Genomic DNA, 12906 nt, shown 5'->3' on the forward strand with positions numbered 1-12906 from the left:
ATTCACTTGTTTACACGTAAATAACAAGTTGATTTATACAATGTAGAGAAAACTGCCATGCAATTCTGGCATTAGATTTTGTTTCTTCTTTGCATTCTTCTTAATTAATAATTACGTGCTATGAATCCTATTTTAAATACACAGTGACAATCTAGATTTAATGTGTCAAAGTTTGATGAGTTAATAATTTAAATTATCTTCTCGTTCTCAATAGTTCCCTTTGATGGGAAACATGAGAGTACATGATGAAAAATGTGGACTCTCAGTTGATGTATCTAGCTCACATCTAGGACCAGAGGCCATAGCCTCAGAATAAATGGACGTGCCTTTAGAAAGGAGATGAGGAGGAATTTGTTTAATCCGAGGGTGGTGGATCTGTGGAATTCATTGCCACAGAAGGCTGTGGAGGCCATCAATGGATTTTTTTAAGGCAGATATTGATAGATTCTTGATTAGTACAGGTGTCAGGGGTTATGGGGAGAAGGCAGGAGAATGGGGTTGAGAGGTAAAGAAAGATCAGCCAGGTTGAATAAGTTAGGTCTTTATTCTCTGGAGCGCAGAAGGTTAAGGGGGGACTTGATAGAGGTCTTTAAAATGATGAGAGGGATAGACAGAGTTGATGTGATCAAGCTTTTCCCTTTGAGAATAGGGAAGATTCAAACAAGAGGACATGACTTCAGAATTAAGGGACAGAAGTTTAGGGGTAACATGAGGGGGAACTTCTTTACTCAGAGAGTGGTAGCGGTGTGGAATGAGCTTCCAGTGGAAGTGGTGGCGGCAGGTTCGTTGGTATCATTTAAAAATAAATTAGATAGGCATATGGATGAGAAGGGAATGGAGGGTTATGGTATGAGTGCAGGCAGGTGGGACTAAGGGAAAAAAGTTGTTCGGCACGGACTTGTAGGGCCGAGATGGCCTGTTTCCGTGCTGTAATTGTTATATGGTTATATGGTTGTTAAATGGCAGAGTAGACCTGATGGGACGAATGGCCTAATTCTGCTCCTATGACCTATGAATTCATGTAAACCAACAAATACTCCTTTACTCTCTTATTTAAAATTTCTCCTTTCCTAAAGCTCACATGGGTATTTTCTAGTATTAATCTATGAATTAATCTCTGATTAAAAAGTAGTTTTCACTGAGATTGCCAGAAACAATTCCCATGCTATCCCAGTTATGTCTTAGGCATGTGATCCTTAACCTTAAAGGGCCTGTCCCATGAGCATGCGACTCCATGCGGCAAGCGCGACCTAAGCGATCCATGCGGCAAGCGCTACCTAACATGGTCGCTTGAGTCGTACGGCCTCGCAGGGCCGGTCCCACTTCGATCGCCGGCGCTGTATGGAGTTATGCAGAGCTGGTCCCGACATCGCGCGGGGCTCCGAAAAACTGACCGTGTTCAAAAATTGCGTGCGGCAATGGCCTGCCGGCCCGCAGCCGCCTCGACGCCGTACGTCACGCACGGACTTCGCTCGCACTTCATGTCACTCACTCGACCTCCGCGCGGCCCCACTTCTGGTTAGGTCATGCTTGCCACATGGAGTCGCATGCTCGTGGGACAGGCCCTTTGTATATTCAAATTCTGGATATCCTCTTGCCGTTAACAAATATTATCTAGAGTCTGCTTTAAAATTGTCCAAGATAAATTTACATAGGAACCATGTTGGGAGACGTGCATCTCAATAGCTTGGGGTTCTTTCCTAACAGGTTACAACAATGAAAGAACAACATGCTAATACACTGCACCAACAAATCATCATGATTAACTTTTTTCATCTGCCTGTTGGAAGTGCAGTGAGGCCATATGAATTCAGTCAATTCCACTTGCAGTGACATTCCTGTCAGTCACATTTATGCTTCATTGCCAGAGTTTAATATTCTGTAGAAGGATACGCAGGTACGGAGAAGAGGCACCTATTACAAGAGACAATTGACTTAATCATCCATTCCGGGTAATAGCTGAACTACAAAATGTAAGAGCACATCTTATTGAATTAGAACGGTTCAAATACTGGATGCAGCTGGAAAGTTGACAACAATTTCCCTTTAAAGCTCAAATTTAACCAGAAGAATGTGTAGTATGCAGCATGCAGGAATGATGAGGGACTGAGGAACTGTGCACTCAGCATTCTTAAGTATTATGAGCTGGCATCTGAACCATTGCCAAGTTAATAGACATTGAAAGATAATGAGTTTGAAATTGTGTGTTAAATTGAGTTTTTGTTTCGCACATTTTTGACCTAAATGAAGGGGGTTTACCATTTTGCAGAGTTAAACTAATGGGATTTTTTTTAATGTTAAAGTTTCATTTAAATGGCTACTGAAATTAGAGTGATGATCTAGTAAAAAGCTGTCAATAATTAATGGTGCAGATGTTTTAGTTAATAAAACACTAAATGATATTCAAAAATGCATTGCCAGGTTAGGTTTCCAGTTCCCTCGACTTTAGCCAAGACACACATTCTTCTGAAGAGAAATTCCCTTTGGGAATCCAGTATGAATTTTGAAATTAGTTTTATGTAAGTTTTATTATATCTTACAAATGCAGTAAAAACGCATATGACTCCATATAATCCTGTAAAATAATGGAAGCACATTTAGATTCACAAATGTATCCAAACATAAGCAAATAAGATACAGCAAATTCAGAATAATATTTATTATTCTCACATATAAACGGGGTTTTAATCCAGTGTAACCGTTGAAAGGTATGTTATACCAAGCTGTCCTATTGTGTAGAAGGATACTTAACGATCGCACTACATCTTTTTATACCCCTTCAGAGCTCCAGTGGAACTATCATTCCCAAAGCATATTTAAAGCATTATAGAAATCTACAGATTCAGAATATTAACATGCGTGTCCAGCATCTGAATGTCAATTCCCTATTCAATTAGTTCATTTATTATTTAACCAGCTGGATATCTTCATTTTAGTGGGGAAAGTTATTTATTTTTTGAAAATCTTGTGTCATTGATGCTGCGGCTTATTTTGATCCGAATACTAATCGAAAATGCTTGATTTCTGCAGAGACTTCTGAGAATCTAAGTTTGGTTCTGCATTCATATTCACTTGGTAAGAGTTCATCAGTAATCTTCAAGCACAAAGCATTTTTGCCATTTAAATATTTTAGTACTTTTTTTCAAAATTTGAGACATCCTTCAAGTTATATTTTTGTACCATAACTTGATGTTTTACCAGATTTAATGTTTAAATATCGTAAGAAAAATGAGCCCTTTGTTTAACCTGCTACATGTTAGTTGTCCACACTAATTTTGCCTGTGAATTAGTCAGCTTAGCCAAGCATCTGAAAACATAGGCATGTCCATAATTCTTTTTGAAAACCTCAATTCCATGGATTTGAGAACCTACAATAAAAAGGATGATGATTTCATTTCACACAGCACCCAAGTCTGAACTGTCAAAAATGCAGTCTCTGACTGAAACATGTGTTATTGTTGATGAATTTCTTTTGAATCAGCCGATTCCCATTTGAGGTTTACTGCTATTGTTGGTTTTCTTATTCATTCTTGTGTCATGTTAATCTAAGTAAACACAATTTATGATACCTGCATCTCCTTACATGAAACCCAAGCTTTTTATTTCAAAAATGCAGTATCAAATAAATTCAAAGTTTTGTTTTGCATTGCGGCCTTTTCTGATTAGTGTTGAAAATGTTTCAATCACTTCTCGTTTTAACACTTACAAAGTTAAAAAAAAAGCTTCTGCATTAGTAATTCAGCCAGTGATAATATAGGCAGCTGTTCGTGCGTGTAACCTTTGGTTTTCTGCGTTAATTAATTAAATAATTTACCTCAATAGCCTTCCTTCTTACAAGATCTGGTCTCTTGCAGAAATTCTGAAGCTTCTTAAACAGCTGTAGAGACGTGGTGTAGAGATAATTCTCTGCAAATAAATCATGTAAATATTTTGTTTTAATGAATCTATCCTCAAAGGAAGCCTGTACAGAATGGTCACTTTACTGATTAATGCCACACGGTTCAATTTTATCTTGGCTGGATCATGATGGTCCCAGACTGCCTCCCGACTGTTACTGTGTAGGGATTGTGGGGGCAGATGCATAGGGTGTACGTAACTGATCCTCCCCATGAACGTAGATGATAACGTTTCAGTGCGACCAGAACTCAAGATAGTGTTACGGGCTTCGCTTTCTATCAAAGCTGTTAAAGGTTTTTAAATTTCACTTTAAAAATATCAATGAAAATGACTAGAGATAAATTGATGGACAATATATGTTTCTTTCAAAATATAATATAAAACACATTGATATAATTGAGACCTTAATTTTAAAAGATGCTCAACTTCCCTTTGCTTTCACTAGGCCTGACCTGGTACAAGATTGAATAGGTCATTTTCTCTATGTAAGGCTGAAATATTCAACGCATTAAGATGAAGAGAGTAAAGACAGAATGAAAATTTAATGCAGTTTAAACAACTAATGCAGGTATTAGAACAAATGCAAAATCCTATAGTAGATAACATTGATTAATTTAATATTTGAAGTGTCTATTTGTTCTTGTACCATTTCTCAACGTTACCATACCAGGGTGAGGTTCAAACACGGTTAAGAGCATAGCTACGCTGTTCCTCTGAACTATTTCTGCTCTGTCTGTGTTATCTGCAGCAATAAAATCATGGAGGACAAGAATGTCTCTAAAAAAATCGTCGGTGGCCCACGTACTAACAAAGAAGTCCCTGCAATGAACTTATTGGACAAGCTTAAGACAGTATCATCAAAGTCTGGTCCGTTAAAATGCCAAGCAAAATAGTAAGATTAAACGAGAACTTACCAGTTTGAAGTTTGATCGTTATTTTATGAGGAGGAACGTTGAGGGAATACGTGAAGAACCCCGCCTACGGCGCATGCGTGTCATTCTTCAAAGCAGCGGTGTGAGGTCACAGATAGAAAATAATGACCTAAGATAGTAAGATTATTAAAGAGATACCAGTTTAAGATATGACCATATAAGGGTGGGAGCGGAGGGCACGTATTCCCTCAACGTTCCTCCTCATAAAATAACGATCAAACTTCAAACTGGTAAGTTCTCGTTGAATCTTACTATTTTACTTCGGAGTCACGTGAGTGACTTCGTGAAGACTTCAAAGCTCTGTGACCTCATGCCGTGGAACGAGTCCAATCTTCACAACTGCCTTGGTAGTTTGGGAGAAATTGTTACTGGTATTTAAAAAAAAACACAATGATACCAACATTTTTAAGCAAAAATTGTAAATAATATTTATTAAATCAATTTATAAACCTTATAAGCTTCAGGTGTAAATTAAATAGAACTCAAAATTTTGCCCGAAAACGTTTCTTCTTTTCTAACTGGTTTGTTGTAATATGTGCGAAACGTTTTCTCTGATGACCATCCTGCAGTTCTGAGGATATTGTCCATCGGTACCTCCAGGCGATTAGCTGCTGATGTAGATGCAGCCCTGGTGGAGTGAGATTTGAATACATTAGTGTCCACTCCTGCCTGAACTAAGCAATATCTCAGCCACCGTGAAATGGTCTGAGTCGAGACTTTATGGTATGGCTTCTTATGGCTAATTAAAAGAGCCTTTTCATTGCCTCTGATAGCCTTCGTTCTGTCCATATATAACATGATGTGTTTTACTACACAGAGACGTTCATCCTGTGGATAGGCTATGAACTCTATCACCTGACCCGCTGATCCTGGTCTATTTTGCTTAATAAGGCCCTGGATCACGAAAATCAGCCTTCCTGTCGCCTCCGTCAAGTTATCCAATCTTAACTTCTGTAATGACTGGACCCTTTGCGCTGTGACCAGCGCCATAAGCATAACCATTTTCATAGTTAGATAGGTTAGCGGTAATGCCGTAGCCGGTGACCAATTCCGTAACATTTTTAGGACTACGCTCACATCCCAGATTTGGCTATATCTAGCCCTTGGTGGGTTAGTGTTAAAGATGCCTCGTAGCAGTTTTATTACTAGAGGATGTGAGCCGACACCCTGTCTTTCTGTGCCTTCCCATAAATAACTGGACAAGGCACTCCTAGCACTATTGACCGTGCTGTAACTGAGTCCTTCAAAGTGCAGGCTTGTGAGGAATTCTAGGACAGCTGGAATATCCACCTTTCTGTGGTCTAGATTGTTGTCCAGGCAGTATTTAGTCCATTTCTTGACATGACATAAATATTGTTTTTGAGTGGAAAGTCTCTGTGCTGCTGTGATCATGTCCACAGTTCTATCAGATAAACCCATATGCCGAAATGGTTCCTTCAGAGTCTACAAACCAATAAATTTAGATAATTATGGCAAGGATGGCTGTCCCCAGTCACCGGATGCACCAGCAACTGAGGACTATGTTTTAAAGTAATATATGGTGTAAGCACCAAATCCTGCAGCACCGAGAACCATGGTTGGGTAGGCCAATCAGGTACTATGAGAATCCCAGATGCCGAGTCTAGCTGAATTTTCCGTAGTACCCGATTGATGAGGCAGAAAGGAGGAAATGCATAAATGAACCATTTCCCCCAGTGCAAAGAGAATGCATCTGTAGCTTCTGCCTCAGGATCTGGTTCCCATGATATATACCTAGGTAACTGATGATTTAACCTGGATGCAAAAAGATCAATATTCGGCCTTCCGTACTTTGCTGTGATATCAGCAAATATCTTTCTGTCTAACATCCATTCCGTATTTTCATTAAATTTTCGTGACCTGGCGTCTGCCACTGAATTAAGTATCCCTGGTAGATACGTAGCCGATAACCAAATATTCCTTTGGATACACCATTCCCAAATATGGTTTGCCAATTCATCACAGGATATTGATATATTTCCACCCATATGATTTATATATGCCACCACCGTGGTATTGTCTATCTGCAATCTAACATGCTGGTTAATCATTCCCGAGCAATAAGATTTTAAACCATAAAAAGCACTCAACATTTCTAAGTAATTTATACCCTTTGTGGTAAGTAGGTTAGTTTCCTGTATATTCCATCTCCCTCCAGAGCTCGAGATGGTATCCGTTGCTCCCCAACCCAGTGCACTGGCATCTGTTTGTAATACCACAGATGGGTTTGGAATAACTATTGGGTTGGAGCTATATATAACATTTTGTTCTTTTATAGCTCTAATTTTTTCTCTCTGTAAATTTTGGTAATGCAATCGTCCAAATTGAATGGCAGGAAACGTGGCTATAATTTTCCCAATAATCCTGGCTACCCGTCTAATGGATGGTTTAACGGTATTAATAAGCTCTGTGCAATCCTTTTGGAACTCAGTGGCTTTCCCTATAGGTAAAGTCACTAACATATCAAGTGTGTTAATAGTGCCCAAGTAATCAATATTAGTTGCAGGTGTTAATCTTGACTTAATTGGATGGATAATGAATCCCAGCTGTTCCATCAATTTTCTTGTGGCAACCACTGCTCTACTAGCCAATTCATAAGTTTTTCTCTGATGGGTACCGTATAGTAAGCATCTTGCAGATCAATACTTGCCATAAAGTAGCCTGCCGACACTAGCTCTGTAGCAGTACTAAAAGTATCCATTTTAAAATGAGCATATTGTACAAACTTATTAAGTGTTGATAAATCAATAATTATCCGGCAACCCCCATCTTTCTTATGTCTAATGAATATATTTGAGACAAATTCCTGTTGTTCATGTTTGGTTTTTTCAATTACTCCTTTCGTGAACAACCTTTGTATTTCAATTTTTGCTTTAGCTCTGTCTAATTTGGTAAGCATATAAGTTCTGTCCGGTGTATGTTGTACTGGAGGTTCTTGTATGTGTATAAACTCTATAAGATATCCCTTAATACTGCTAAGGATATACCTATCCACAGTTAACTTACACCATGCTTCCAAATGAAATTGCAACCTCCCTCCAAGTTCTGTGCTCCTTATTAATTTTTGAGGCACAGACCCACCTACCTCCATGGTTATCGGTGGTGTTACTTTCTTGGTCTTAACCGAGGTTGCGGAGGGCCTTGAGGTTGAAAGTGGGGTAAATGTTGAAGTGGAGGCTTCCGCATTTTCCATTGTGGGCGTCCCGGGCCAACCCCTAAAAAAAAGGACGCTGTTGCTGGTTTCCTCTGGCCTCTCTCCAATTTTTCGTACTATACATACTAGTACTTGCTTTTTTAGTCGTCCCATAAGGATGATACCGTTTTCCGACATATCCTTTGGTCGCTTTTATTAGGCCCAACGTTTTGGCCTCTTCCTCCAAATCTTTGACCTGTTTTGATAGGTCACCCCCAAACAACAAATTTTGAGGTTTTATGGCTTTCTGTTTGCACAGGATTGCAAATTTTGGGTCTAACGTTGGCTGAATAGCCCCTTTCCTGATGTTGTTCAGTTCAAATTGAACATTGCAAAACAGTGCTAAAGCGTCTTTCATGTCATTGGACATATCCACATTTTCCAGCCTACGGGCCAAAGCTGTTATACCCGCCGAGAGTCCTTTACTAGCATTCTGTATTCTTATATCCAGACTCCGAATATCCTGCCCCACGTGTCTCCAAATGCTTCGGTTCACCTTGGGTACATTCAGAGCCGCACAATTTCGCGGAGGTAAATGTCTTGCCCATACCTCAGCTAAGGTATCAGTTTTGAGGTGATGGGTCGTCATATAATCAATGCTGGCCGCCATCCTGGCCTCTAGGTCTTTTCCAGTTTCTTCTTGCTGGAAATATGTGTGCACCATGTCCAGCAACTGTGTTCCCTCATCCTCCATATGGGAACGTGGCTCTGACTCTTGTTCAGAGTCCGAGTCAGGCAGCCCTTGAACACCCTCTTCAGATGAGGATGATATGTCCAGCAGCCTTTTCCGGCCATGCTCTGAGGGACTTACACCTGTATGTGTGCGGCTTTTATCCATTTTCTGGAGCCTGACACTATGGAGATGTTCCTCCCATAACCGCTCCAGCCGACTTTCGTGCTCTCCCGCACTAGTCGCTCGCGGGTGTTTCTTTTTAGCCCACCGCTCCTGCCGACTTTCGTGCCCTCGGGCACTAGTCGCACGCGGTTTAAATCGCAACTCGTCGCCATGCCTACCGGCTCTGGTTGCTCCCGGCCGCTGCAAACGCCGTTTTTCGCCGTCCCGGTACTCCTCCAAACAGATAGATGACGGCCCCACATGCTGCAGCCACTCGTACTGTTTTCCGAGCTCTGCAGATGCGATCGCTGCCGGCTGCTCTATGCCCTGCAGCTGGTCATCATCACTGCTATACAAGTAAGTATTTACCGGCGATTTTTCGGGCTCACTTTCCCAGCGGTTCGTTTTGCGTTTCGCCTTCCCGCCCGGTCTAGAATTAGTTTTTCCCGGCGCGGGGTTTGAATCTGGCACAGCTGGCTCAACGCAAACTGCCTGTGCCGTCGGCTGCTGCTGCGGGTCCCCGGCACCTTTACCGCCGACATCCTGCAGCTTCTTCACAGCCTTTCTGCGTCCTCTATCCATTCCTAAAAAACGGTGAAAATGCAGAATCACTTACCTGCCGTCGACCGGCTTTTTAACTCTCCCGTTCAAGGGGACGTGCTCCCCAGGTCCGACACGTTCAATGCGTGTATGCGATATGACACGCATGCGCCGTAGGCGGGGTTCTTCACGAAGTCACTCACGTGACTCCGAAGTAAAATGAAATACCGTGGGAATAAATATTCTGATTTGGTGTTTGGCTACAGTTTACTCCTCTGTGTCTGGATTCACAGTGGCATCAGACCAGCCGCTTAAAGAGTTGAGGGTTTGGAGGTGAAACTAGAATGGGCTACTTGGCAGGATTATACTGCCTACATTGTGCAAGAGGAGAGTATACATTGGATTAAACCCAATACAAACCTGCTGGTAAAAGCTAAACATATAATCTCTAACCAACATAATTTCTTTTCTCTTTTGCAAAGGAGTTAGACATTTCACAGGTCTCTATAATGTACAACCGCTTAAACATAAATTTATTTTACAACAAATCTATTACTTCTAATTTATAAACTGAAAAAAAACACATTAAATCTGCTGAAGTTTCCTCAAAGCCAATGACAAATTCAGATCAAAACTTTACCCATAGAGTGGTTAAATATATATAATTTATTTCTTTGTGTTGTAATAGAACAATTAGTGTAGAAGAAAGGAGAAATCAGTCAGTTATTTATGCCATGAACATGGGGTGAATGAATATACAGGGAGGAGCAAGACACAGAGCATTGATAGCAGCTATCAGCACACATCAGCTTCACTGGCTACTGATCCAAGTTCTTGTAAATAGACACAAAATGCTGGAGAGAAGGAATGGGTGATATTTCGGGTCGAGACCCTTCCACAGACTTAGACAACCTGAAATTTCACCAATTCCTCTCCAGAGATGCTGCCTGTCCCGCTGAGTTACTCCAGCATTTTGTATGTACCTTCGATTTAAACCAGCATCTGCAGTTCCTTCCTACCCAAGTTGTTGTAGGCTCTACATTATCCTACAAATATGAATTCATTTGTTAAATATCATCAATCTGATTGTCTTTATATGAGGAACTATAGAATCACTGTGAAACATACAATTATATTGTCAAGCATTTAAATTAACACATAAACAGATTTTCTAATTCAAAACTCTAAGATAAAAAAATTAGTTTATTTGATAACTGAGACACCATTATGGCTTTACATGTTGTCCCATTAACTAAGCAAAAACTTTCTTTAAAAATTGTACACTAAAGTTGAACAAAACTTTTAGTTTGGACAGATTTCCCCCTTAGGGTCTTTTATCTTTACTTTAGCAAAATGTTCTTCAAGTACTCAGCTTTTCAATACTTGACCATCTCCATGTTTTTCTTGTTAGTTTTCTTTTTGAGAAAGCTTAGTCTTTGCTTTGTACAATATGTTCCAGTCATAATCCCTAACTAAGCCCATGAGGGTGGAATACAGTGGTGCTAGGTGTAGTGTGTCGGATTCTGTCCATCTTTCAGAGAAGCAGAGTAGATGTTGACTACAGTTGAGATCTCTCCAAACTGAATTGATTTTATAGATACCGCTCGTCCATATCTATTAGACTAGATTTGGTCACCCGAAAATGCCAGAGAAGCTTTGAGATCATTTTTCGCTACCTATTTTCCTAATATCTTGTGTTAGCTGACCTAGTCAGCCAATAGTTTAGTTTAGAGATACAGCATGGAAACAGGCCCTTCTGCCCACCAAATCTGACCAGCGTTCACCTGCACACTGGTTCCATGTTATCCCATTATCACATCCTACACACTAGGGGCAATATACAGAAGCAAATTAACCTACAAAACAGCACGTCTTTGGAATGTGGGAGGATACCAGGAACCTGGAGAAAACCTATGTGGTCACAGGGAAAACGTGCAAACTCAGCACAGATAGTACCCATGGGCAGGTTCGAACTGGATCTCTGGCATTGTGAGGGAGCAGCTCTGCAGCTGTCCCACTGTGCTGCCCGGAGTTTGTTTTCAAATCTCTCCATGGCATCAAGCTTCCATTTACTCCAGCTCTGCAAACTTTCCATCTCTCTATGTTCCGCCAATTGCGGCATTTCACACAACCAATGTTATTGCTTCCACTGAAAAAATATAAGAGAAAAACTCTTGGAATTCTGAAACAACTACAGTAATTGCTAGGAAATCTCATCAGATCAGGATACATCCGTGCAATGAAAGACAGGGATAATTTTTCAGGTTGAAGATCCTCCATCAGAAATGGTTACCAGTTCCTCTTGTAAATTATAAAGTTCCTCTTGAGAATGATGATGTTTGACCCAAAAAATTAGAGATTGTAGGATAGTGTGGTGTAATTCTTAGATGGTGTAATGTAGTGTAATTACCTTCTCTGCCTTTCTATTCTCTCTTGCTTAATGGAAAGCTTCTTAAAAAGTTGACTAGTTATTTATTCTAATGCCTCCTTTTATACCTCCTTGTTACATTTGGTTTGATTATTGTTCCTTTGAAGCACTGTAGGATCCTGTGTTATTTGGACAATACTAATTAATGTATGTTGAAACAAAGAACTGTATTTGCTGGTTTACAAAAATACAGAATTTGGAGTAACTCAGCGGATCAGACAGCAACTGCGGAGAACATGAATAGATGCCGCTTCAGGTCGGGACCCTTCTTCCGTTGAACATCACCTATCTATGTACTTCAGAGATGCTGTTTGACCTGCTGAATTATTCCAGCACTGTGTGTCATTATTTTGATATAATGGATGTTTTTGCTTTCCCCCTCTTTCAGGACCTTACTTGATTGTGAGGGAGGGGGGGGGGGGGGGGGAGCTGAGGTGCAGTGTAGAGATGGTAGAGGAAGAAGCAGTTTGCAGCAATTTCACAAGTAAAAAGTTTATTCAAGTAACTTACCTGGAAAAATCTCTGGATAGACTAAGGCTTTAGGACACAGTGGGTGGCAACCACAGTGAACAGCTTCCAACCTAATAAATCAAAGATTTCAACAGGTTATAAATACAAAAAAGGTACAAGTTAAATTATATCTCAATGAAAATCTGCATGTTTTCCAGGATGAGAAAATCCACCATGGTTCCAGTAATTAGAGAGCTCCTGCTGACAATGTAGGCACCACTAATTTAGGGCAGTATTTAGACCAGAATTCACATCTTCAATTCCTGCAAAATTTCTGGAATCAGACTATTAAAGCATTTAAAATACACTTAGATAGGTGCCTGGATAGGAAAGGTTTAGAGGGACATGGGCCAAACGCAGGCAAATGCAGAAGAACATAGAACTAAGGTGAATGGTTGATCGATGGTCGGCGTGAACTTGGTGGGCCTAAGGACCTGTTTCCATGCTGTATCTATCAAACAAAAAGTTGAACTCGGTCAGACGGGCATCTTGGTCGCATGGACGAGTTGGCCCGAAAGGCCTATTTCTAAGCTGTATGCCTCTATTTTAATAT

The 12906-nt window shown here is 40.4% G+C and overlaps 1 protein-coding gene across 2 annotated transcripts in view; it reads right to left on the reverse strand.

Moving 5' to 3' along the window:
• Positions 1 to 12906, reverse strand: part of gtdc1 (glycosyltransferase like domain containing 1) — a 305811-nt gene that overhangs the window by 15742 nt on the left and 277163 nt on the right. Inside the window, exons 8-9 of one of the 2 annotated variants that reach the window (XM_033024710.1) lie at positions 12354 to 12424; positions 3815 to 3906 (exon numbers count right to left, since the gene is read on the reverse strand). In XM_033024710.1, coding sequence (XP_032880601.1) covers positions 3815 to 3906; positions 12354 to 12424 — 163 coding nt within the window. The remainder of the gene's footprint in view (positions 1 to 3814; positions 3907 to 12353; positions 12425 to 12906) is intronic. The other variant, XM_033024711.1, reaches the window with a different exon arrangement.

The sequence above is a fragment of the Amblyraja radiata genome, chromosome 7 (genome assembly GCF_010909765.2).
Source record: "Amblyraja radiata isolate CabotCenter1 chromosome 7, sAmbRad1.1.pri, whole genome shotgun sequence".
Taxonomy (NCBI): domain Eukaryota; kingdom Metazoa; phylum Chordata; class Chondrichthyes; order Rajiformes; family Rajidae; genus Amblyraja; species Amblyraja radiata.